This window comes from Pseudopodoces humilis, chromosome 8 (genome assembly GCF_049639895.1).
Source record: "Pseudopodoces humilis isolate 2021_Gansu_Grassland_sample_001 chromosome 8, ASM4963989v1, whole genome shotgun sequence".
Lineage (NCBI taxonomy): Eukaryota > Metazoa > Chordata > Aves > Passeriformes > Paridae > Pseudopodoces > Pseudopodoces humilis.
In genome coordinates this window covers 19,320,940-19,341,834 of record NC_142207.1, presented here as the reverse complement: position 1 = coordinate 19,341,834, position 20,895 = coordinate 19,320,940, and the positions used below count along the sequence as shown (strand labels likewise).

Sequence of the window (20,895 nt, the reverse complement as noted above, 5' to 3'; positions counted from 1 at the left end):
TGGGAGGGCACACTCGGGACAGGAACTGGGAGAGTCGGCTGGGAGGGGCCGATCACTGCTTGGAGATGGGCTGGGCATCCATCAGCAGGTGGTGAGCAGTGTATTGTACATCACTTGTTTCTCCTGGACTACATTCCTTTCTCTCTCCTTTTCATTACAATTATAATAATTTATTACTACTATCTTTTATTTTGTTTTAATTATTAAATTGTTTTCATCTCAACTCATGTGGTTTAATTTTCCCCCCAATTCTCCGCCCCACTGAGTGGGGCGGGGGAAGGGCTGGAGCGTACAAGCTGCTCTACTTAGTTGCCAGCTGGGGTCAAACTATGGCAACAACTTAAAACCTAAAGTAACATATGGAATTGCCCTATGCAACAGCCATTACCATTCTTGGTAATGAATGGGGTATGACCTGTAAACCAGACAACTTAAACTCCCACAGCCTGAGACCCACCAGTCCTTAGATGTCTTTGTGCCCTTGCGTAAAACAATAGGCCAAGATCCCAAATATGAACATCTCAGATACCTATCAAATATCCATTACTAAAGCCAGGCTCCTGAGAACTGAAGTATATTACTTTGGATATCTTAGGCAACAGACCATTCAAAGCAACCTTCTACAATACAGTAAAATAGGTGAGGCAAGGAAAGAAGTACACAAGGGAAATTTGAGTAAACCAGCAGCCTGAAAACAGGCAAGACCACTCAAAAATCTTCAATTAAGGAAAAAAAAGGTAGTGACATCATGAAACGTCTGTAAGAAAATGAGAATAACATTGCACAGGAAACAAAGGAAGACAGACATGGCAACTGCAGGCTGTTGAGCTACACCTCAGATATCTGCAACTGAGGTGCTGTGAAAGTTGGCCTCGCGTTTCAGTTATTAAAGCACTTAAGCTAAATATGACCTCAGTTTAATAGCAGACTACATCAGCATTTTAAACCTTTTCTGGGTATAAGAACAAAAACATTTTGCACAAAAACACATTATTTAACTTTAATGAGATTTATTTTTAATACCTTTATATGCATGGTCCAACACTTGGGGCTTATCTCACTGTCGGTGGTAGAGACTGCATGTTCACAAACAATTCTTAAGAACTACTTAGACAGAACAATCTGTTTAAAAGTTAAAATGGATTCTGTCCAAGCTGTAAGAGATTGTATTATAGCTATAGATGAGAGTGAACAGGTAAAATCAGTGTATACATGTATATGTATGTACCATTCTGTGGGCCTGTGCACTGCAGCAGAAACCAAGGAGGAAAAAGGCTTCTGGCTCACTCAGAGATGTCAGCATGGAAGATAAAACCAGTGTCAGCTCTGTACAGAGTGGCAGCAGCACACTGTCGGGGCAGTAGTCAGAATGGGAGAGAGACTTTTCTTTAAACAAAAGAGCAATATCCTTACAGCTTTCCAGAAGAGAAAGGTCTGACCAGCCAAAGGCTGACACCTACACTTGTGTCTGCTCTCTACTACCTGATGACACACAGGCCAGCAGAATACATGACACAAATTAGTTGTGTTGCATTTGTCAGTGACAGCAACTTTTATTGTCTTTACAATACAAGATAATACAAACTATTAAAAAGTAATTTTGTTTGGTATTTAATAGATTGAAAATATAAATGCATCTTTGGATTAAACAAGATTACAAGCAAATCATTTGCCATCAGATCAAAGAAGTATAAAAGCCAACAGCTCCAGAACCATGTTCCTAGCACCAAATGTTTTCTAAGTTAAGAATTTCATTCTTCTGAACAGTAATCCTAGTCCTTCCCCTAAGTGTGTAGTATTGCAAAGGTCAGTTATATACTTGGTAAAGGATTGGAGGGGAGGGAGTAGACAAAAACTAATGACAAGTCCTGTTCCAACCCCCCCACTCCACTTATGCTGGAATCTGTACTATGTTAGAAGGCCTTTTTTACTACACTTTCCCATTATTACCAGGATTGAACATAAACAGTTTTATGTTATGGTTAAAAAAACCCATAATTTCAAATAGCCCAATTTTACAATTTTGAGCTTTTATACGCATGCAGTTTTTCTCTCCAAAAAGTTAAAATGTAACTGTATCAGTTTCCTTTTATCATTTGAATCATTCCTTTATAAGTAGTTTCAGGTAAGACATGACATCAATTGCAGATGACCAAACCAGAACAGAACACTGTACAGGACTGAGACTTTGGGCCAGTTGAGAAATCTTTTTCTCCAAGGTATACCCCTGCCTGGGCATAGCAATATCATTCTTCTTCAAAAACATTACTGGACATAAGTCATTCCCACCATCACCTATATATACAATTTGTGTATAACTCACTCCTCGCTCCAACTGTTTATCTAGAAATTCTTTTAAAACTTTCCTTTTGCAAAGGTTTTTAGGGCACTTTGCACAATGGTGAGCATGGAAGTGCTGTACAGTAAGATAGCCAGTACTGCTGAATGCTGCAGGGTTTGTAAACACTTCATCAAATACTTTATGGAAGCCAGCAGCTTTCAAAATCCAGTCAATAAATACTGTATTAGAATCTGAAACAATTATACAATCAAACAACTCCTTGTTCTCGCCAATAAATCCCAGAAGATCTATCATTCCGGCAGTGAAAGGAATTGTTGTCATAGTTCTTTTCATCTCATCTTCTTTGACACCATTGTCTCCCAAGTAGAGAAAGACTCTGCTCATATATTCTGTCCAATGTCCTGGCTGGTAAGAGCTTCTTAATCCATTAGGAAGTTTTCTTTCAGGAGCACATTTCACAATCCAGGTGTCACTATTTTCATCTATGATTGTATGGTCAAAATCAAAAACCAACAGAAATTTCATAGCTGTGAGAAAACAGTTTCCAAAACAAACAAAAAAGAAAATTATTTATATAAACACAAGTACTATATTCCTACCCTGACCCGGTGCTCATAAGAGAAAAAATCTGGAAGAAAATATCCGAATCAAATAAGCTATTTATGGCCACTACTGCAATGGGAAGCTGTGCTGTAGCTAAAAATATGCAATTTGTAAATGCCAAAGTTCAGGGTCCAACTTCTCTTATAAATAGTTACTGTGACAGTATCTAAACTCACGCTGCAGTTACTAATACTTGCTAACACGGCACCAATCTTCCTGTATGCACACACCACCAGTTTGAGCAGATACTAATTTCTCCATCAGCATTTGCCAATGCAACCAAATCGGGATTCTCTTGGCAAAACGACTCAATAAGTATTTCAAAAGGAAACGTCCACCGAAGACACGGAGCCTTCAACGAGGCCGCACTAAATCAAAGCAGTCAACGAAACGAAATGCAGCCATTAGTGAAGCTGAATCTGCCGACTTCCGCTTCGGGCCCTGCAGCCAGTGCCGCAGACAGCAGAGCAGCCTCGGCGGCCGGGCCGTACCCACGGGGGCAGCGCCCGGGGCTCGGGGCCCAGCCCGTGAGGGGAAGGGGCAGCGGCGGCGGGGCCCGGGGCCGCCCCGCACGCACCGCCACGTGACCGCGCGCCGCCGGGTCGCCCGGCAACGGCCTCGCGGCCCGGGAAGATGGCGGCGGCGGGGGCGGCAGCGGCTGGACGGCGGCGGGGCGGCGCCCGTGGGTGCGGCTGCCCCGGGGGCAGAGGGACCCGGCGGGAGGGCAGTGGCGAGCCCGCGGCCGCAAGGTTCAGGGAGGCTGTAGCAGTGCCCAGCGTGACTCTCCCCAGAGCTCCCCCAGCTGCAGACGGCAAGAGGGGCTGTTTCTCCCTAGTAACTGAGTGGAGAGAACTGACCTGAACGCAGAGCAGGTCCAGTAACCTCCAAGGGCAGCAGCTGGGGAAGAACGAGGGTCTTGGCAGATTCCTGCCTGCAGGGCGCAGCCGCATCAGTGCGCCTTTACTTCTGGTGAGGCTGTCTTCACCTAGGACAGAGGGAGAGGATCAGGTCTGATCCCTGTTGGGAGACTGGTCAGCAACGGCATCTGGAAAACGGATTTTGACACTGGTGTCGCTCTAAGAGAAAGCCTCCTTACTTTTCAGACACGGCCTCTCAGTCTGCTGCAAATCACACAATTTCTACAGAACGCCATTCTGTACAGAGAGCCAGTCCCTTCAAAAATGGTGGCAACACTTGAAAGAGCATTTCACAAAACCTAGATGTCAACTAGAAAAGCTGCATTTATGCCTGCACACGTGTATGTAAGCCTAATGCAACAAAAAATTCTAGTCTTGCCAACAAATCAAAAACTATTCTACAACAGAACTGTTTCAGTAAATACAATGAGTATACAGGACACGGTAGTAAGGCAGTCTGTCCCCAAATTGCTGCCTCATCCAGCCAGCGGAATGGCTTTACCAATATTCTCCTTTTCATTTTGGGAATGGTCTCTGCTTCCTGCTGTTCTAAGAATCATGCCCAAGTACTGCCTGGGAAGTGTGTTACTATAAGCCAAACCCACACATACACACAGACAAACAGGCAAGGGCACATATGAACAGTCCAAGTACATGCACTGGTCATAGGTAGATTACAGATACAGACACCCTGTCTTAGCTCTGGGGTTTGGGGAGTAACTAATACTAAGGATAACTTAGTATTGTTACCATGCAAGCATTCAAATCCTGATATATGTTTGATTATTGGATTTTCTGGTATCGAGTAACCTTTGTATTTTTTCTTCCCTCTGCACAGCACATCATTTGAAAGAAAAGGATGTTCTAGGTAAGTGTTTCCTTCCAAATGAAGCAGATCTTCGTCAGGTCATTATATTTCCAAAAGCAGAATGGGAAAGGATTCAGGGTAGCGCTAGAGAAGCAGCACACATCGATGAGAAGAAGGAACAGGAAGGAGTGCACCTGGACTCCAAAGCTGCTGGAAAAGATGCCACTCTGGTAAGTACAAGATACATTTGTAACAAGGGTAGTCGCTTTTGCACATACAAAAACACACTGAGTAATATTTCTATCTGTATTCCCTTTGTTTAACATTTACTTTTGAATATGTATTTCAGCTAACTGCCATATAAATACATTTAACTTCTAACATAAACATTTATTTTTTTTTAACTTAAAGCTAAAATGCATAGTAAAAGACCAAAAAACTTTGGATTTAAGTGTGATTTCTAATTTTGTCTGCACTGTAGAGCCTGATAAAACAGAAACTTCAAGCCAAAAAATTACGTGAAGAAAAGGAAGAGGAAGAAAGAAAGTTACTTGATTTGGAAGAAGCAAAGTTCCAAGCAGAAAAACGGAAGGAGGTTATCGATCGTGTAAAAACCTACCTAAGTTACCAGGACGAAAGAATGAGACAGTTCCATGTTTGTTGACAACTTATATTTTTTACATTGAAATTGTACTGAATGTCTTTAAAAACTTCTGAACATGAAAACGACTTTAAATGTTCTCTTGCAGAGTGCGCTTCTACTTACTAAGGTCCTAAAAGAAAGAGATGCTCAAATTGAATTTCTAAAGTCAAGATTAGTTGATAACAGGAAGAGGGATTATGAGGAAGAGCAACGTCAATTTAAAGAATACATTCTCAGCAAGCAGGAAAAAGCACGTCAGCAATACATGAAACAACAGGCACTGTGCAAAGATAGGCTAGAACAGTAAGTAATAATTAAAAGCAACTCTACTTCATTATTTACTTAAACTCTTCTCAAAATACATTCCACGAGGTTTTTACAGAAACTTATTAATAATTTGTTTCAGAAATGCCATCCTTTTAAAAGAAGATCACAGAAGATCTTCCCCAAAAGGGAAATGCTATATGTTTTTAGTTGCCAACAGTCTACATGCAAAATTGCCTCTGGGAAGAATCAGGTTTTAGTCAAATCACTATTCAAATGTTGTTAATGAAATTACTCAGTATTTTACTTAGTGTTTGTTCCAGACAAGTAAAAGGTTAAATTAGATTTCCCATTTACCCATAATGAGCTTCCAGACTGCACAACAAGAGAAGGCATTACTGTCACTTCTATTCCTTCTCTCCGGTTTTCCATAAATCTTATGGAAGGGTCCCCAGTGGTATTTATAGGACTGGCCCTGGTGCTCTGATAAAAGGAATCAAATTTCCCAAGGCAGAGGAAGGGTTCAAAGTCTGGTCTCACATATTCCAGGCACAACATATAGATCCTTGCAGAACTTGGTATAGAATACTACCAGCTTAAGCTGCTACCTGCATGCCCAGAAGAAACACAGGTATGGTGGATAATATTGGGGAAAGCTTGTTCTCCAAGAATGCTGCAGATACCGGCCAGAGCATTACCAATACAGTGGTGCTAATGAGTCCAGCTAAAACTTTTCACCACGGGACTACAAACTTGAGCATACCATGTAGCTCATTTCTGACCAGAGCTACCACTACAAACAATCATGCTGTTATTCACCTCTGATATTCTACCTACCTTCAATTCAAAGTATCACATTCTTCACTGCAAGGTAGCTAATGCAGTTCATTACTTCATGCAGTTCCTAGACCATTTATTCCCCTTTTTCTGATTCAGAATAAAAGAGCGTGAGCAACAGGCAGATCTGGCCAAACAGGAAAAAAAAAGAGAAGAGGAAGAAATACAGAGATCAACCCAACTGTACCAACTGGAAATTCAGAGAAAAAAAGAAAAGGAACACAAGGAAAAAATTGAACGCCGGAAGCTGTATCATGTAAGAAGCAGGAAAGCAGATAGTTCAAAGCGTGTATTTCACTTTGGCTTTAATGGTTGGACTCAGCTCACAAATAAAAGGGTCTGCTGGCAACAGTCTTTGCTGACAATCTTAGTAGACTGGGATCAAATGCCTACCCTGCCAGTTGCAGGCCAGGTCTTTCCCCTGAGCTTTTGAGAAAGACCTCTTGGAGGCTTCTCCCTTCTGTCATCCAGAAGGACGTTGGCATTTGATGCTTTGATTGGTCTGTGGTTAAAGATTTGGCTGTGGACATCAAGGAATATCTCCTTGACTTGAGAACTGGGTTTAAATTTCACATTCCTGCTGTTTTAAGCCCATTTTTATTTGTTAGAAAGAGGGACTATATAGAGACTGAATACATCTTTTAAATTTGACTTGATATTTATGACTGGAGAGATTTAGGAATTTAGTCAAGACTTGCTGCCATCTCATTTCATGTTTAAAGGCATCCTACTAAGATACAAACAAGAAGTGCCTCAGAGCAGTTCTGGCCAGCATGCAAAAGAAAGGTTTTTTTTACATAAAAGTATAGAAAATTCCTTTTCTGCTGTGTTTTGGATTAAACTCTTAGACAGGGATAGTTTTGGATGAGGTGGGGCCAGGAACAGAATGATCTGTGTGGGTGGGTGGTGGACCGTCCCCCTCACCAATGCGCGTAATTGGGAACACGGCACAGTGCTCTCTGCATCGCACAGGAATTTTGTTTGTGCAATGCACTGGAGGAGCAGCTCTTTGATGCTCAATTCCTTTTCCCCACCCTTACATCCACTATCTCCTCTTGATGCATGTTTGAATAGGGAGGCAGAAGTAAGTGGAAGTATCCCTTTCCTGTCTTCTCTCTCCTTTCCTGAGAATCCTTTCTCTCTTCTGTTTTTGAAAGAAACTTGAGGAGGGGGAACAGGGAGTGATTCCTGTAAGCTGCTACCCCAGGTCCAGATATTCCAAATATCATCTGTTACATCAGGACCATTTTTCCCATACAGGAGTACGTAAATGACCAGAAAATAATCAAAGCAATAGAGAAACAAAACCAAATGGAAGAAGATGATCGGATCAAAGCTCATTTTAAAGCAAAGGAAATTATTGCCCAGATGAGAAAAAAGAAAGAAGCTGAAATGCGTAGGTAGGTACAGTGCTGAGGTATAAATTGTAAATAATCTAAAATGCTACTGTAGTTGTTTTCAGATCATTTAGACTAATGACAGAACACAATCAACAGTTATTCTAAAACATTATTCTAAATCCTACTCATAAGGAGACCAGGGAATTCAGGAGAAAGGGGAAACTATTTACAGGTTCCTTAGTATGAGTGTGAGGGAGCAATCTCTCCACCCTTCGAAGTACAGAGGCTTATGAAAGTGCAAAGCTTTGCACTAGTGTATTGTGAAGAGTGATTTTCCATATGTCCTGCCAAATCTCCACCTCCACAACAATTAAAGACAATTAAGTTCATTGATGAAAATATTTTTGAGTATAAGGTATATTTGTCTGAGTCAGTTCAAGAAAAATGATTTGACTTCTTAACAAGGCACATATATTAATTACCAACATATTCATATTAAGAGGAGATGTTTTATCAATTTAACATTGAGAATACAGCATGATGATACCACTGAGTCAATCTAGGTTTTCTTCCCTTCCTGCTTCTGGCCAATACTTCCAACATTCCTCTCCTGATGGCAAGATGCTCACTGGAATCCTTACTGAGTTGGATTATTGCCATATTATTGTTATGCTCATTACTGCAGCAGAAACTAGTGATACAAGAACACAGGGAACATTTATTTGCTAAATCAGATAACATAAAAATAAACCAAACAGGAGGAACAGAAGGAGATCATGAGTTGGGTGGGTGGGCCAGCCTGTGTGGTCAAGAGCAGAGAACTCTAGAAGCGTAATTGCTGAGTTTAGTATCTTCAGGTAGACCAGGTATGTTGCCCTGTTATGTTATGGCAGCTCATGTTCTTCCGCAGAGAAGCACAGGAAAAACAGGACAAAATCGTTAGTCGATTAGCTGAACGAATGACTGAGGCATTAAAGAAGGATGATGGTCGACTGGCTAGAGATGTTGCAAGAATAGAAGCTGAAGAAGAAAAAAAACGCAAAGAGAAGGAAGCAAAACAAAAGGCTGCCATTGAGTCTATTGCTGAACATAGAGCCACTGTGGTAAGAAACTTGGGCCAGCTTACTCCAGCAGAGTTACACAGTTGGTGACTGGTCATCACTCTGGTCTGGACTTCAGCAAGTCTGCTGACACCTTTCCTGGAGTCCCCTCTCTGTTTCCCTCTTCTGTGTTGGGCGCACATGTGCCAGGGCTGCTAAAAGCCCTGGGCTTGGACACGGGCCAGCCACTGTGACCGTGCTTATCAGAGTGCTGATACAGGGCTGCTTCTGTAGAGAGATACAACTTCCAGCTTAGCAGGCCAGCTCCTCGGTTAACTTTTGTGTGTTTTGTAAACTACAGATGAAGTTGAAAGAGGAAAAGGAGAGACAGGAGAAAGAAGAGGCTGAAAAAGAACGTGATAAGTTAATGGAAAAAGCCCGCATCCACCTGGAAATGGAAAACAACAAAAAACATGGACGACATGAGGCAAACAGAGAAGTACAGAAAATTCAGCTCCAACAAATAGTAAGTAGAAAAGCTGTATCCTGTCACTCCCTTCAGAAAGAAGCCTGCATCTAAACCAATAGATCCTACTGAGATAAAGAGAGGAAGTTTCCTGTTTTGTTTGGATTTTTTTTGTTAGGTTCTTTTTAATCATGTGTGCTTGGCATATGCTGGTGTTGGGGACCAGCTTCCTCTGAGCATTGGTGCAAATCAAGGCTAGTCTGCAAGAGCAGATCAGATCCTATCCTGTGCCATTATAACATTTTTTTGACCATGCACTGCTGTCCTCCTGTATCTTCTGGGCAGGTCACCAAAGAGTAGCAGCTAATGCTGACATTCACTCAGCTATTTAATGTACCCTTTCTGGAGGGATAGGGCAGGGGAGAGAAGTGGGGAGGGATGATAAGTGTCAAGTATCAACTAAGGATGCCTTAGACCTTCTGTAAGCTTTTACCCTCTCTGTTTCACAGGATGGTGATGTTGAGAACAAAGTACTAAGCTTTGTTATTCCCTTTTCTTCATCAGGCTGAAAAGCAGGCAAGAAAAGAGCAGGAGAAACAAGCAGAACTGGACTACTATGCTCAGACAGAGGCTATTGCACTTTCTAAAGAGCATGAGTTTCAGAAATATGCAAAGGAACTAATTGAAACAGAGTCCAAGACTACACATCATCTTTATCCTCTTCTCAAAGCATGCAAATATGGAAGAGAACGTGGATGTGGGCCATTTTTCTGAGAAAAGAATAAATAAATACTAGTTTCCAAACATATAATTCTATGTTGGGACCCAGTTACCTTGTTGTAGCTGTAATGCTGCTCAAGAAACAAAACCATGAGATTACGTTTGAACTATACACCAAGGAAAGGCAGAAGCCATTTTCAAGTTAAATAAATATGCTTTTCAACCTTACAGGCAGAGTTAAACTGTAAATTATTTATATTAAATATATACCATGAATCTGGACTTCAATTTGAAAAAAATTAAAGCTTGCCATATAACTGGTTTTATTCTCAAAAATCCCCAGCTTGTATTTCATGAATGTTAGTTTATTAAATTTGAGACAGGAATTAATATTATATAATTGACTGTCACTGTAACCCAGTCCAGCCAAAAGCTCACTATTTCTGTTATATTTTTAATATTCATTGTTCTAAAAATTCACTGTCCCAGGTTTTTCAGGTCTGCAATAAGAATTCTCAGGGCAAAAAGTCACATTTTTCACTAGCATACTTACAGTTAATTATTCCCCATAATAGAAAAGACCAAACCAAAACAACTACAGGGGACAAAGAAAAGAGAATATATGTGAAAGTTAGAACAGTTAGGGTGTGCAGTTTTGGTAGCAATTTGCAACTATGTCTGAAAAACAAATGTCATGCTATAAATCAGTTTGATTACATGAAAATATTAATGTGCTTTGATCCCAGCCATTAAAAGATCACCAAAGAGGCAAACAGGTCCCAATAAAGCTGTAAATAGGGCCTGCAAAATCAGCATATCAACCAGAGACAACATAGTTGGGCTGTTCTTTTAAAAAGACTTAACAGCAATTCAGTCTGTAAATAGATGTAATCTATTAAATAGATGCAATCTAAAATTGTATCAGATTCCTCAGCAGATTTACTCACCTACACCCAAGCCACAGACACGTCTCCCTCCTTAAGCTTAGGTTTCTTTGGTGAAATGTTAACATGATTTCCTTGCCTTGGAAGTTAGGGGTTCCTGTAATGACTTCCTGCACCAGTACCCCGGGCTTTGAACAGGGTATCACTCTATCCTGGTGTCCACTGGAAACAAAGTCCAAGAAAGCTGAAGCTTTGCTTTGTTGCACCCCACATCTGCCAGTCTCTGCTGGCCAGACCAGAAAATAATACAAGTCCTTTTAAAAAAATAAAAGGATGCTTGCCAATATTTCAGTTTTGAAAGTAGGTCTTTGGTGTGTCCTCAAGTTCCTTGGCCTAGATGCCGAAAGCAGCCAGGCCTTGGAGAAAGCACAGGGCTTCTAGGAAGATGTGAGGCTACCAGGGAGGCAAGGTACCTCTAGGAAGCTGAGGGCCAAACAGATCTGGCTTTACCTCCACTACATTGTAAAAACTCTACTTGTAAGGTGGGTGCTGTCCTTCCCGGGTGCAGCAGTCACCTCCTCGAGGAATCTTATCCAGGCAAGGCAAGGGGTCAATTCCTGGAAAGAGAAGGAGGCCCGACCTCCTCATCCAGTTCCCAGGGCCGCCGAGGGCTCTGGGCCCCAGCAACAGGCAGGCCTGGCGGGGCAAAGACTCTTGCGAGGCGCAGCAGCGCACGGAGCCAGGCCGAGCTGCACGGCCCCGGCAAACCAGCGGGAGCAGATCGCGGCCGGAGCAGAAGGACAGAGGCGGAGGGGCCATTTCAGCCTCTTACCAGGTACAGGCGCGCCAAGGGGAAACGAGAAGTTCAGGAACCGGCTGCGGAGGAGGGTCCGGTCTCAGGGGGGTGGCTTCCTTCCTTCCCTCCGTGTGGGACGGACCGGACGCCGCAGCTCCCCGGGGCGGAGCCGGGCGGGGCGCGGCTTCGCTCCAGCACTCACAAAGGAGCGGCCACCGCCCACTCGGGTGCCATTTCCCGCCTCAGCGCTCCCGGGCCGCCGCCTTTGAGCGGGGCGGGAGAAGGATCGATTTCCCGGGGAGCCGAGCCGTCAGTGAGATCCCTGCTTCTCCTTCGGCAGACGTTCCGTCTCCAAAGAAGCGGTGAAACAGGCCGACGATGGACCGCGATGGGCCGGACGCCATCCGCCGGGAGGCAGAGGTGGAGCGTGGCCGCTACCTGAGCCGCCGGGCCGTGGCCCAGGAGCAGCTGGCGCAGTGAGTCCGGCGGCGGGGCCCCGGGAGCGGGACGAGAGGGTTTGGGTTAAAAACCTTCCCGTGGCCAGCCCGGCCCGGGCGAGTCCGGCTGCACGGCCCGCGAAAAGGGGCAGCTCTTGGGCGTTCCGTGCCCGGGGCTGCGTGACTCACTGCTTTTGAACGAGGGTTTCAGATCATCCTCAAGTTGTGGTCAGATGGACCTTTCCTCACCCTCCATAATTCTGTTCTCCAGCTTCAGAAAAGTCTCTTGCTGTCAGAAGCTATGTCCTAACACCTCCAACAAGACTGGCTCAATTCTGGCACCCAGAGCGAGTGGCTTGTCACACTATTGTGCTTCCCTCCACCTAGAAGCCTTCACACTTCCAGCTAGCATGGGCACCATGGCCATGTCTTGCACAGTGCTGTGGCACTGCTTAGAAAACTGTTTGCTGGAAAAGGCCAAGGTTGTACAGGGAGCGGGATAACAATAAAACAGGCTAATCAAATTCAATATAACATTAGAGTCCATACGCCGGTCATGTTCACTTCTAGTATAGACATCCCTAGCACCCTCAGACTGGAACTGAGCTTTGGCCAAAGAATTTGGAGATAGCTTATAGAAACTGACTCTGGTTTTGATCTCTGCTATTTTGCTTCAAAGTATCAGGGTTTTTTACTGTTAAAGTACTCACAGCTGTCCAGAATCTGTATCTGTTCATTATTACCTTATGCTGTCTCTAGCTCATTTATTCACTTCCCTTTTCTGATTCAGAATAAAGGAACACAAGGATCAAGCTGATCTGGCCAAGCTGGAAAACAGAAGAGAAGGGGAACGAATACAGCGAAGAACCGAATCATACCAAATGGAAAATCAGAAAGATAAAGAAAAGGGACAGGAGAAAAAAGTTGAATTCCAGAGGCAGCATCATGTAAGTAGCAGGAAAGCAGACAGTTCAAAATGTGTATTTCACCTTGGCTGTGATGGTTGGATTTGGCCCACAAATAAACAGGATTGTGGGCAACAGGGTCTTTGCTGACAGCTTTAGTAGCCTGGGATCAAATGCCTACCCTGCCAATTACCCTTTCCTCTTGGAAGTTTTAATGTGGTACCTGAGCTTTGACTGGTCTACAATGGACAAAGTCTGCTAGAATCAGCAACGAGATTGTCCTTGACTTGAGAATTTGATTTAGGTTCCATGTACTTGCTCTACATCCATTTTTCTTTGTTAGGGAGAGGGAACAGCCTGAGTATGACAATATCTTTTAAACTTACTGATGACGTACATACTACACGTACTGTTTCCCTGACAATGCCTGCTTGGGCAGGGAAACTGAAGTAGAGGTACTGTGATGATTCATTGCCAAGTGAGGGAGTAAAAGGAGAGAATTCCCACTAAAATCCTACCTGCTTTTTTTCCTTCTGTACTCCTCACCCCAAATACACAAATTTTCACCCATTTCCCCCCCAACCTTATATGTGCAAGAAAAGCTATACATAATGCCAAGCTATACAAGTGCCATTTCTGAGTCATAACAAAATGCCTTATGCTTTACATTTTGATGGTTCTGCAGACTTACTGTTTGAACCCTTCAGAGTCTGCACCATATGAATGATACGCAGGATAGGAGCAGTACAGTTGGTGCCACTGGGAAGGTAGAGGAGAGGATATAAAGATACTATAAGCCTGGGGTTGCAAGCACATACTAATTTTATTTTTGTTGTGGGTTGTGATAAGTAGAGAATTAAAATTTTCTTTTATCTCTGGATTTCTATCTTCTGTAGCTTCTCCACTGATGTAAAGAACTCCTTATTACAGGCTAGGCCTGAAGTATTTGTTAGAATTTGTTTTTGGTTCATGTTTCCAAAATCTCATTCTACATGAAAATAAAAGCACTTTTCCATTTAAACAGGAATATGTAGCTGAACAGAAAACACTTAAAGCTGAAGAGAAACAAAGAGAAGACAAAGATGATGATCAAATTAAGGCTTATATTAAAGGAAAAGAAATGATGGCTGATCTGACAAGAGAAAAAAATGAAGAGTCTAGCAGGTGGGTCCAGGGATAATTTTCAGTGTTAAAATTCATACTTGCAATTTCATTTTGCGACAAACACTATTCTCAGTTGTTATATCAGCAAAATCAGAAGTTTGATGCAAGTAAGTTTTCTATAATTAGAGCTTGAAATAGTGCAGAAAAAAATGCCTACCAGTTCCAGTAGTAATTAGTGCTGTTGGGGTGGAGGTAGGATTGCTGGTGTTATTTGAATCCAGTTACCAGTTGCCTTGGGTAATCTGAACAGATGTCCTGGGATGTTACAGTAGCTCATGTTCTCCTGCAGGATGATACAGAAGCATAAGGACAAAGCTTTTGATCAATTAACTGCCCAGATGAATGAAAAAATTAAGATTGAAGACGATCGTCTTGCTAGAGGAGCTGCAGAAGTAGAAGATGAGTACCAAAAGCAAAACAAAGAGAAAGAAATGAAAAAAAAGGCTGCTGTAGAATCTATTGAAGAAAACAGAATCACTGTGGTAAGAAATGGGGGCTGTCCTTGCTCCTCTTTCTGTCATATACTTATATGTAGGAATAGTGTTTGGAAATGCCATTGTTTCCAGCAGTGTCATCTGGAGTGAGACACACATGCAGGTTCTCACCAGTTGCTTCTCATTTATCATTAAGAGTTTTAGAACTAAACCCTTAAGAAAGAAGCAAGCAGCATATGTGGTGATTCCCTCTTCAAAAAAAATTAGACTAGGAAGGCTCTGTAATTGTTTGTAATTTGTGCAAACTGCACTGCTTATTCTAGCAGAGGAGCCTGGCCCAGAACACAGTTGGTGACTCTGGTCACTACTCTAGTCTGGACTTCAGCAAGTCTGCTGACACCTTTCCTGGAGTCCCCTCTCTGTTTCCCTCTTCTGTGTTGGGCGCACATGTGCCAGGGCTGCTGAAAGCCCTGGGCTTGGACACGGGCCAGCCACAGTGACTGTGCTTATCAGAGTGCTGATACAGGGCTGCTTCTGCAGAGAGATACAACTTCCAGCTTAGCAGGCCAGCTAACTTTTGTGTGTTTTGTAAACTACAGATGAAGTTGAAAGAGGAAAAGGAGAGACAGGAGAAAGAAGAGGGTGAGAAGGATCGTAGTCAGTGGATGACAGAAAATGATAACTACTTGGAAATGGAGAAAGCCAAGAAACAAAGACAGCGTGATGCAAACATGGAAGTACAGAAATTTCAGCTCCAGCAAATGGTAAATAAGAACAACTGTATACTGTCAATCCCTTCAGAAAGAAGCACACTTCTAAACACATAGGACTAAGCCTCTTGGGCAGAAGAGAGAGAAAGGTTGCTCTGGGTGTGATGTACGTATTTTGTTTGGTTTGATTTTTACCTGTGCGCACTGCAGCTGCTGACATTGGAGAGATGACTGACTGTACCCCTGGGATCACACAATGCTTGTATGTGGAGTGAGAAGGTTACTGCTGAAAACTTGACAATGCACAATAGACGTGTTTCAGAGGTTTATGGGCCTCATCTTAGAGCAGCAGAGCAGAAATCTCTTCCATGGACATGGCCCATGTGAGTTAGGGAGGACTACTGTGAGGGCTGGTGGTAAGAGATCAGTAATGACAGATCACCTCTGTCCCGTGCTATTATAACACTTTTTTGACCATGCACTGCTGTCCTCCTGTATCTTCTGGGCAGGTCACCAAAGAGTAGCAGCTAATGCTGACGTTCACTCAGCCATTTAATGTATCCTTTCTGGAGGGATAGGGCAGGGGAGAGAAGTGGGATGGGATGATAAGTGTCAAGTATCAACTAAGGATGCCTTAGACCTTCTGTAAGCTTTTACCCTCTCTGTTTTACAGGATAGTGACATTGAGAACAAAATACTAAGCTTTGTTATTCCCTTTTCTTCACCAGGCTGAAAAGCAGGCAAGAAAAGAGCAGGAAAAGCAAGCAGACTTGGACTATGATTCTCAGAGAGAGGCTACTTTTCATCAGGATCAAGCATTTCGGAGATAAAGACAGTGAGTAACAGAATCAGTGCCATTACTGGATGTAACTTCTGTTCTCTCCAAACATTCCAGGAAGGATCAAGATGTGGCCTTCCTAATTAGCACAACTGCAATAATGGTGGAGTGGATAATCTGCAGTATTAATAACAATAAAACCTGGGGGGTGGGTGAAGATGGTTGATGCAATGCCTTCCTGCCTCATGTACATGAACCTCCAGCTTGCTCAGGACTGAGAAAACACCTGGCATTTTGCCACAACTTTTAGAGCCTGCTTTGGCTCTCTAAGCTCTGCCTAAGGGCAAAGCCAAGTACTCTCCTCAGGGCTAGCACAGATTGTTACTGGTCAGTCCTTCTGTGATCTGGGCTGCTGCACTCTCTTTGGATAGAAGAACAGGGCTGGGTGGAGCTGACTGACTCCACCCATGTCAGTTAGCATGGCCCATAATTCTGTAATTTGAGCCAAAGTACAGTAAGTAGGAACAATGAAGACTTGTTTCAAAACCTCACTTCTGACCTAAAGTTAAAGACTAACATTGCTGCACTATCAACTAAAAGTCACACAGAAGTCTCTCCAATTATCTTAGAATAATTAATTTTGGAAATTACGTATTACAAAAAGAGACATGGTAATTAACTTGTGAAATTGTCCCTCAATACTTTTTTCCTTAGTTCACTAATGAAAAATTTATTTTCCTTCTCTCTGAGCCAATGTTCATTTTATTACATCAAGCTTTTTTCCAGCCAGAAAGAATGGAAACTTCTGTAAAAGCCTTTTGATGGCAGAAGCTGGAGCCTTAAAAAGTACGGACTACAGCAGGAGTGGTGCTGAAACCTGCAGAGCTCAATAATGCTCCAAATGCATCCCTAAGTGCAAAGTTGCACATGCTCACTGCTATACTATTGGTGAGTTAAATGGGGTTTTGGTCTACCTCCACAGCAGCAAGAAACAAGGTGGATTGCAGCCTCATTTCCTACTCAGCTTCCAGAAATGTCCTGTTCTGCAGATTATGTATGTCTGCATTTGAAGTCTACAGCCTACTTCCATCGGGCTTAATGCTCCTTTTACTTTAAACATCTACAGAAAACCCATCAAATTCCAGTACCAGAAAACAACTCTTTATTTCAGTACACCTAGAATAAAGTAGGAATCCCGTGTAAATTTAAAGCATATTGGCTAAATACAGATTTATTTACCAAAATTCAGCATGAAAATTCCAGCAGCAATCATGATCTCAATTTATTCTGTTGACTCTGACATACACATGCTTTGTATGCTTGTTTTCAATAACTAGTTCTAGTTAGTAATTATCTATAAAATCTCTATAAAGCATAGTATGATGATAGTAGATCAGAATGGCCAGAGGTAGTGGAATGTTGCTGGTAAAAGTCCTGTGTAAGGCAGGAGGCTGGTCTAGCTGTTCACCAGAGTTCTTTTCAGCTGTCATTTAAAGATGGTAACAAAAATATAGGGAGATGAACTGCAATTGATGAAAAAGGAAACTGTTGACCTGGAAGAATCTACTCATTGAGAGGTACCTCTCATTTAATGCCTAGGGCCAGTCTTGTGTTAGTTATTAGCTGGAGTTACCATTCCTGAAGGTATTTAGATGTGTAGATGGTGTTCAGGGATACGGATGAGCTAGTGTTGGGACTTCAGTACTGGCTTAACAGCTGGACTTGATCTTAAAAGTCTCTTCCAATCTAAATGATTCTAATCAAGTTTTAATTAATAGCTAGCAAATCAGAATTTGAGAAATAATTTGAGAAATAATTTGACTAGTAAACTTTAATTATTGGTTATGCTCAAAAGAGCATCCTCTCAGATATTGTTCTGCCTCAGCACATTGCAGCAGATGAGAGTCATAATAGGTATTAGACTTACTTGAAGACCAAGACCTTTGAAAGGCAAGGCAATCCTCAGAGGGACTGAAACAAGAGACCTAAAATCAAACTGCATTTTTTTCCACACCTGTGATCCAACTCTGGAAGTAGAACAGCAACTTCAGTTTGAACATGTCGGCCTCCAGTGTCTAACATGGTACTCTCCCAACAATATTGCAACTCATATCTGTGTGGTGGTACACATGCAAGAGGGTACTGTTTTCATGGATCTAATACAACTCCTACCTAGGAAATGCAAGAGAACAGCACTCTAAAATGCCTTATATTCTAAGGGAATTTGAATTAATTAACTGCAGCTCTTTACTGTTAGGTAGTGTTCCAGGATGGAGTTACTAGATGTGTGCAAGTTCTTTTAGCATGACAGTCTTTGCTACCAGTTAGCTCTGAGGAAGTTTGAAGAGGATACATACCTGGAAACCAATTGCCCATGAACAGAAGAGATGGCACCATGGGACTATTAAGGATGAACATTTCACATCCCAATACAGACTTGCTCTATACTTCTGAAAAAGTAAAAAACAATCTTTTCAAGGCTTCCTGATCATGCTAGGTCAAATAATTTACTCTGTTATTTCAAGTGTCTTTTATTAACTTAGGCCTTCCTGTTATCTCTTGAATGGAAGAGTGCTGTACCTAGTCCGTAATCCCTGTCCTTGTTCGGGCAGTGCATCCTTGTTTCTGATAGTGATATTCCTTCCTGTTCTGGTAATGCATTTGAGAGACAGAAAATTCACTACCTCTAGCATGCAAAAATCCCCATAATCAGTGAAGGGGGGAGGTGAAGGTAAGAGATTAGAGAAGACCATATGAGATGTCTTCTTTGGAATTATCTTAATTTCTTTCTGTTTAGAATAAATTGTGGTATAGGCTTTGTTAAGCTCGTAATGTGTGAAGTCACTACTGCATTGCCACCACTTTAACCTAAGCTTTTTTTTTGGTATATCATGGCTTTGATATTACTAGATATTTACGTGAATACATGAATGATTCAAATCTGTCCTCTGATCTGGTAAATCAGTAAGTAGTCTTAAAGCAGAGCTGTTTGTAGCTTGTTGACACTGTCTTGAATGAACCAGCACAGCACTTTGTTTTTCTGTGGATTGCCTCAGCTCCAATACATTATCCAGAGAAATTAACAATTCTGTTGGGTACTGAAGGGCTTGAACATCAGCACTGCAGGTCCAGGACAATGCAACACTGCATCTCTGTTAACACAGTAATTACACCTCTCCCTCCTCCCAATGAGTACCATCTGCTCTGACTCCTTTTCTGTGTAAAAGGAAAATAAGCAAAGGTTAGAAAGAAAAAGCAGCATGTACTGAAAAGAATTGTGTGTTACTGAGCAGACAAGAAAAATCCAACTGGCACAGTGGACAAGGGCAAAGTTTGGAACTATCTTTGGTAAACTTGTAAGTAGTTCTGCATTTGTTTCAGCTACAGTGCATCAGTGCATATACAATTAATAGAAGCAACTAATTATATACTTAAACTGTTTCTTTTTTCTTTAAGAAATACATTTGACCACTACAGAAGTATCTACAAAGGAGTAAGCTAGCCACTCCTTCCTTCCAAGTTCAGTGTGCCTGCAAAACCAAACCGTGCCCAACAGCAGAAGCTAACTGTGGACCAATTTACAAGACATGCTATTTGCTAGAACCTGCCTATAACTCAAGCTCAAGAAACAAGTGCCACAGCTTGCAACTGTACTGTAACTAGTCTGATTTTATTATGGAATAAAGCAGTAGATTCTTTTCAGAAAGTCAAGAGGTAACAACCAAAGGTAAACTGTTAGTTCATCTGTACTGTACTTGAATATTGCTGTGCCTCCAGGCTTAATTCAAAGCTTTTGTTTTGACTTGAAAAAAAAAAATCTTACAAAGCAAATAAAATTTAGTACATTTGTCTGTAAAAATAAAATCTGCATTAACCATACCTTTTATTTGTGAAAGTTTTCTACTTACCTTTACTTTGGAGAATGCAATAGAAGGTAGAAATAGTGTCTTGAGAAGTTGTGGCATTGGCTGAGTCTTTTAATCCTTTATGGGAGACGTCTGCAGCAAGACTGTACCTAGAACTCCAGCTAATCTAACTACAGGAAGTGGGAAAAATATTTTGCTGTCGTCTCCTAAGCACTCTGCTGCCAACCAGCCAGGCTGTGATACTGCTGTAGGTGACTTTTTGGAAGTTTTCTTTCACTCAGTTCTAAACTGACTGTAAGCTGTGTTACCACTCCATTTACATTCATATTTAACAGATAGTTCTTCTCTAATTAGTGAAAACTATTCTGCTTCACATTCAGATACACACACACTTGTATTTTTTCAAGTAAAAAACCACAGTTGGCAAAAAGAAGAGTTTGCAATTAAGACACTAGGTCATCTTCATTACATGGCTGCATTTTTATGTTACAACATAGACATAATAGATTGTCATTTGCCATTCTGTCATAGAAATTCTTAATTGCACCTACTATTTGACATTATCATCTAATGTAATATGGAATAAAAATCTAACTTCACATCTACAGTAAAAATTTATCGATCTTGGTTTAATTGAGGAGGTCATATCTTGACATCAAATAACTCTGCCTTGTAAATCTGTACTCATATCAGGACTTCAGAACGCTGGAGGTTGGCCAAGCACATCTAGCCTTAGATGAGCTCACCTGATCAGAGCATGGTGCTAATAACGCTGAGCTCATGGGTTTGATCCCTGTGTGGCCAACTCATGTAAGAGCTGACCTGATGATTCTTGTAGGACCCTTCCAACTTGGAATAGTCTGTGAATTTACAAGCACAGGTTGCACAATATGACTTAGAAATTATTATTTCTCTAAATGCAGAAGATGCTAACACTGCAAGAAGCTCTTGTGGCAGACATGGAATACACTAACAAATAAA

General features: G+C 41.9%; 3 protein-coding genes across 15 annotated transcripts; 2 read left to right on the top strand and 1 right to left on the bottom strand.

Annotated features, from left to right (window-relative positions):
- Positions 1-1,519: 1,519 nt before the first annotated feature.
- On the bottom strand, positions 1,520-11,785 carry PHOSPHO2 (phosphatase, orphan 2). Of its 8 annotated transcripts, XM_088059184.1 has the most exons (5): positions 11,657-11,772; positions 6,375-6,501; positions 5,250-5,403; positions 3,763-3,890; positions 1,520-2,829 (listed from the first exon to the last, which is right to left on the bottom strand). In XM_088059184.1, exon 5 carries the CDS (start codon positions 2,825-2,827, stop codon positions 2,102-2,104), a length of 726 nt encoding a protein of 241 aa, XP_087915310.1. In that variant the 5' UTR covers positions 2,828-2,829; positions 3,763-3,890; positions 5,250-5,403; positions 6,375-6,501; positions 11,657-11,772; the 3' UTR covers positions 1,520-2,101. The 8 variants fall into 8 exon arrangements, with proteins under 8 accessions (XP_087915310.1, XP_087915313.1, XP_087915314.1 ...); XM_088059187.1 differs by lacking the exons at positions 5,250-5,403; positions 6,375-6,501 and adding an exon at positions 11,335-11,441 and having other exon boundaries at positions 11,657-11,781; XM_088059188.1 differs by lacking the exons at positions 5,250-5,403; positions 6,375-6,501 and adding an exon at positions 11,360-11,441 and having other exon boundaries at positions 11,657-11,781.
- Positions 3,513-10,276, top strand: CFAP210 (cilia and flagella associated protein 210). Its single transcript, XM_014249147.2, has 9 exons — positions 3,513-3,587; positions 4,661-4,860; positions 5,112-5,285; positions 5,380-5,576; positions 6,474-6,630; positions 7,635-7,774; positions 8,625-8,817; positions 9,116-9,280; positions 9,785-10,276. The coding sequence occupies exons 1-9, from the start codon at positions 3,539-3,541 to the stop codon at positions 9,992-9,994; spliced, it is 1,485 nt and encodes a 494-aa protein (XP_014104622.1). The 5' UTR covers positions 3,513-3,538; the 3' UTR covers positions 9,995-10,276.
- Positions 11,786-11,845: 60 nt separating the features above from the next.
- On the top strand, positions 11,846-19,927 carry LOC106628051 (cilia- and flagella- associated protein 210-like). Of its 6 annotated transcripts, none has more exons than XR_001331276.2 (8): positions 11,846-12,096; positions 12,848-13,004; positions 13,987-14,126; positions 14,416-14,608; positions 15,160-15,324; positions 15,999-16,105; positions 16,835-16,996; positions 19,505-19,927. XR_001331276.2 is itself a non-coding variant. In XM_014249660.2 (7 exons), exons 1-6 carry the CDS (start codon positions 11,999-12,001, stop codon positions 16,098-16,100), a joined length of 855 nt encoding a protein of 284 aa, XP_014105135.2. In that variant the 5' UTR covers positions 11,846-11,998; the 3' UTR covers positions 16,101-16,105; positions 19,505-19,927. The 6 variants fall into 6 exon arrangements, 4 of the variants coding, with proteins under 4 accessions (XP_014105135.2, XP_014105134.2, XP_014105132.2 ...); XR_001331277.2 differs by having other exon boundaries at positions 16,835-19,404; XM_014249660.2 differs by lacking the exon at positions 16,835-16,996.
- The last annotated feature ends 968 nt before the right edge of the window (positions 19,928-20,895 follow it).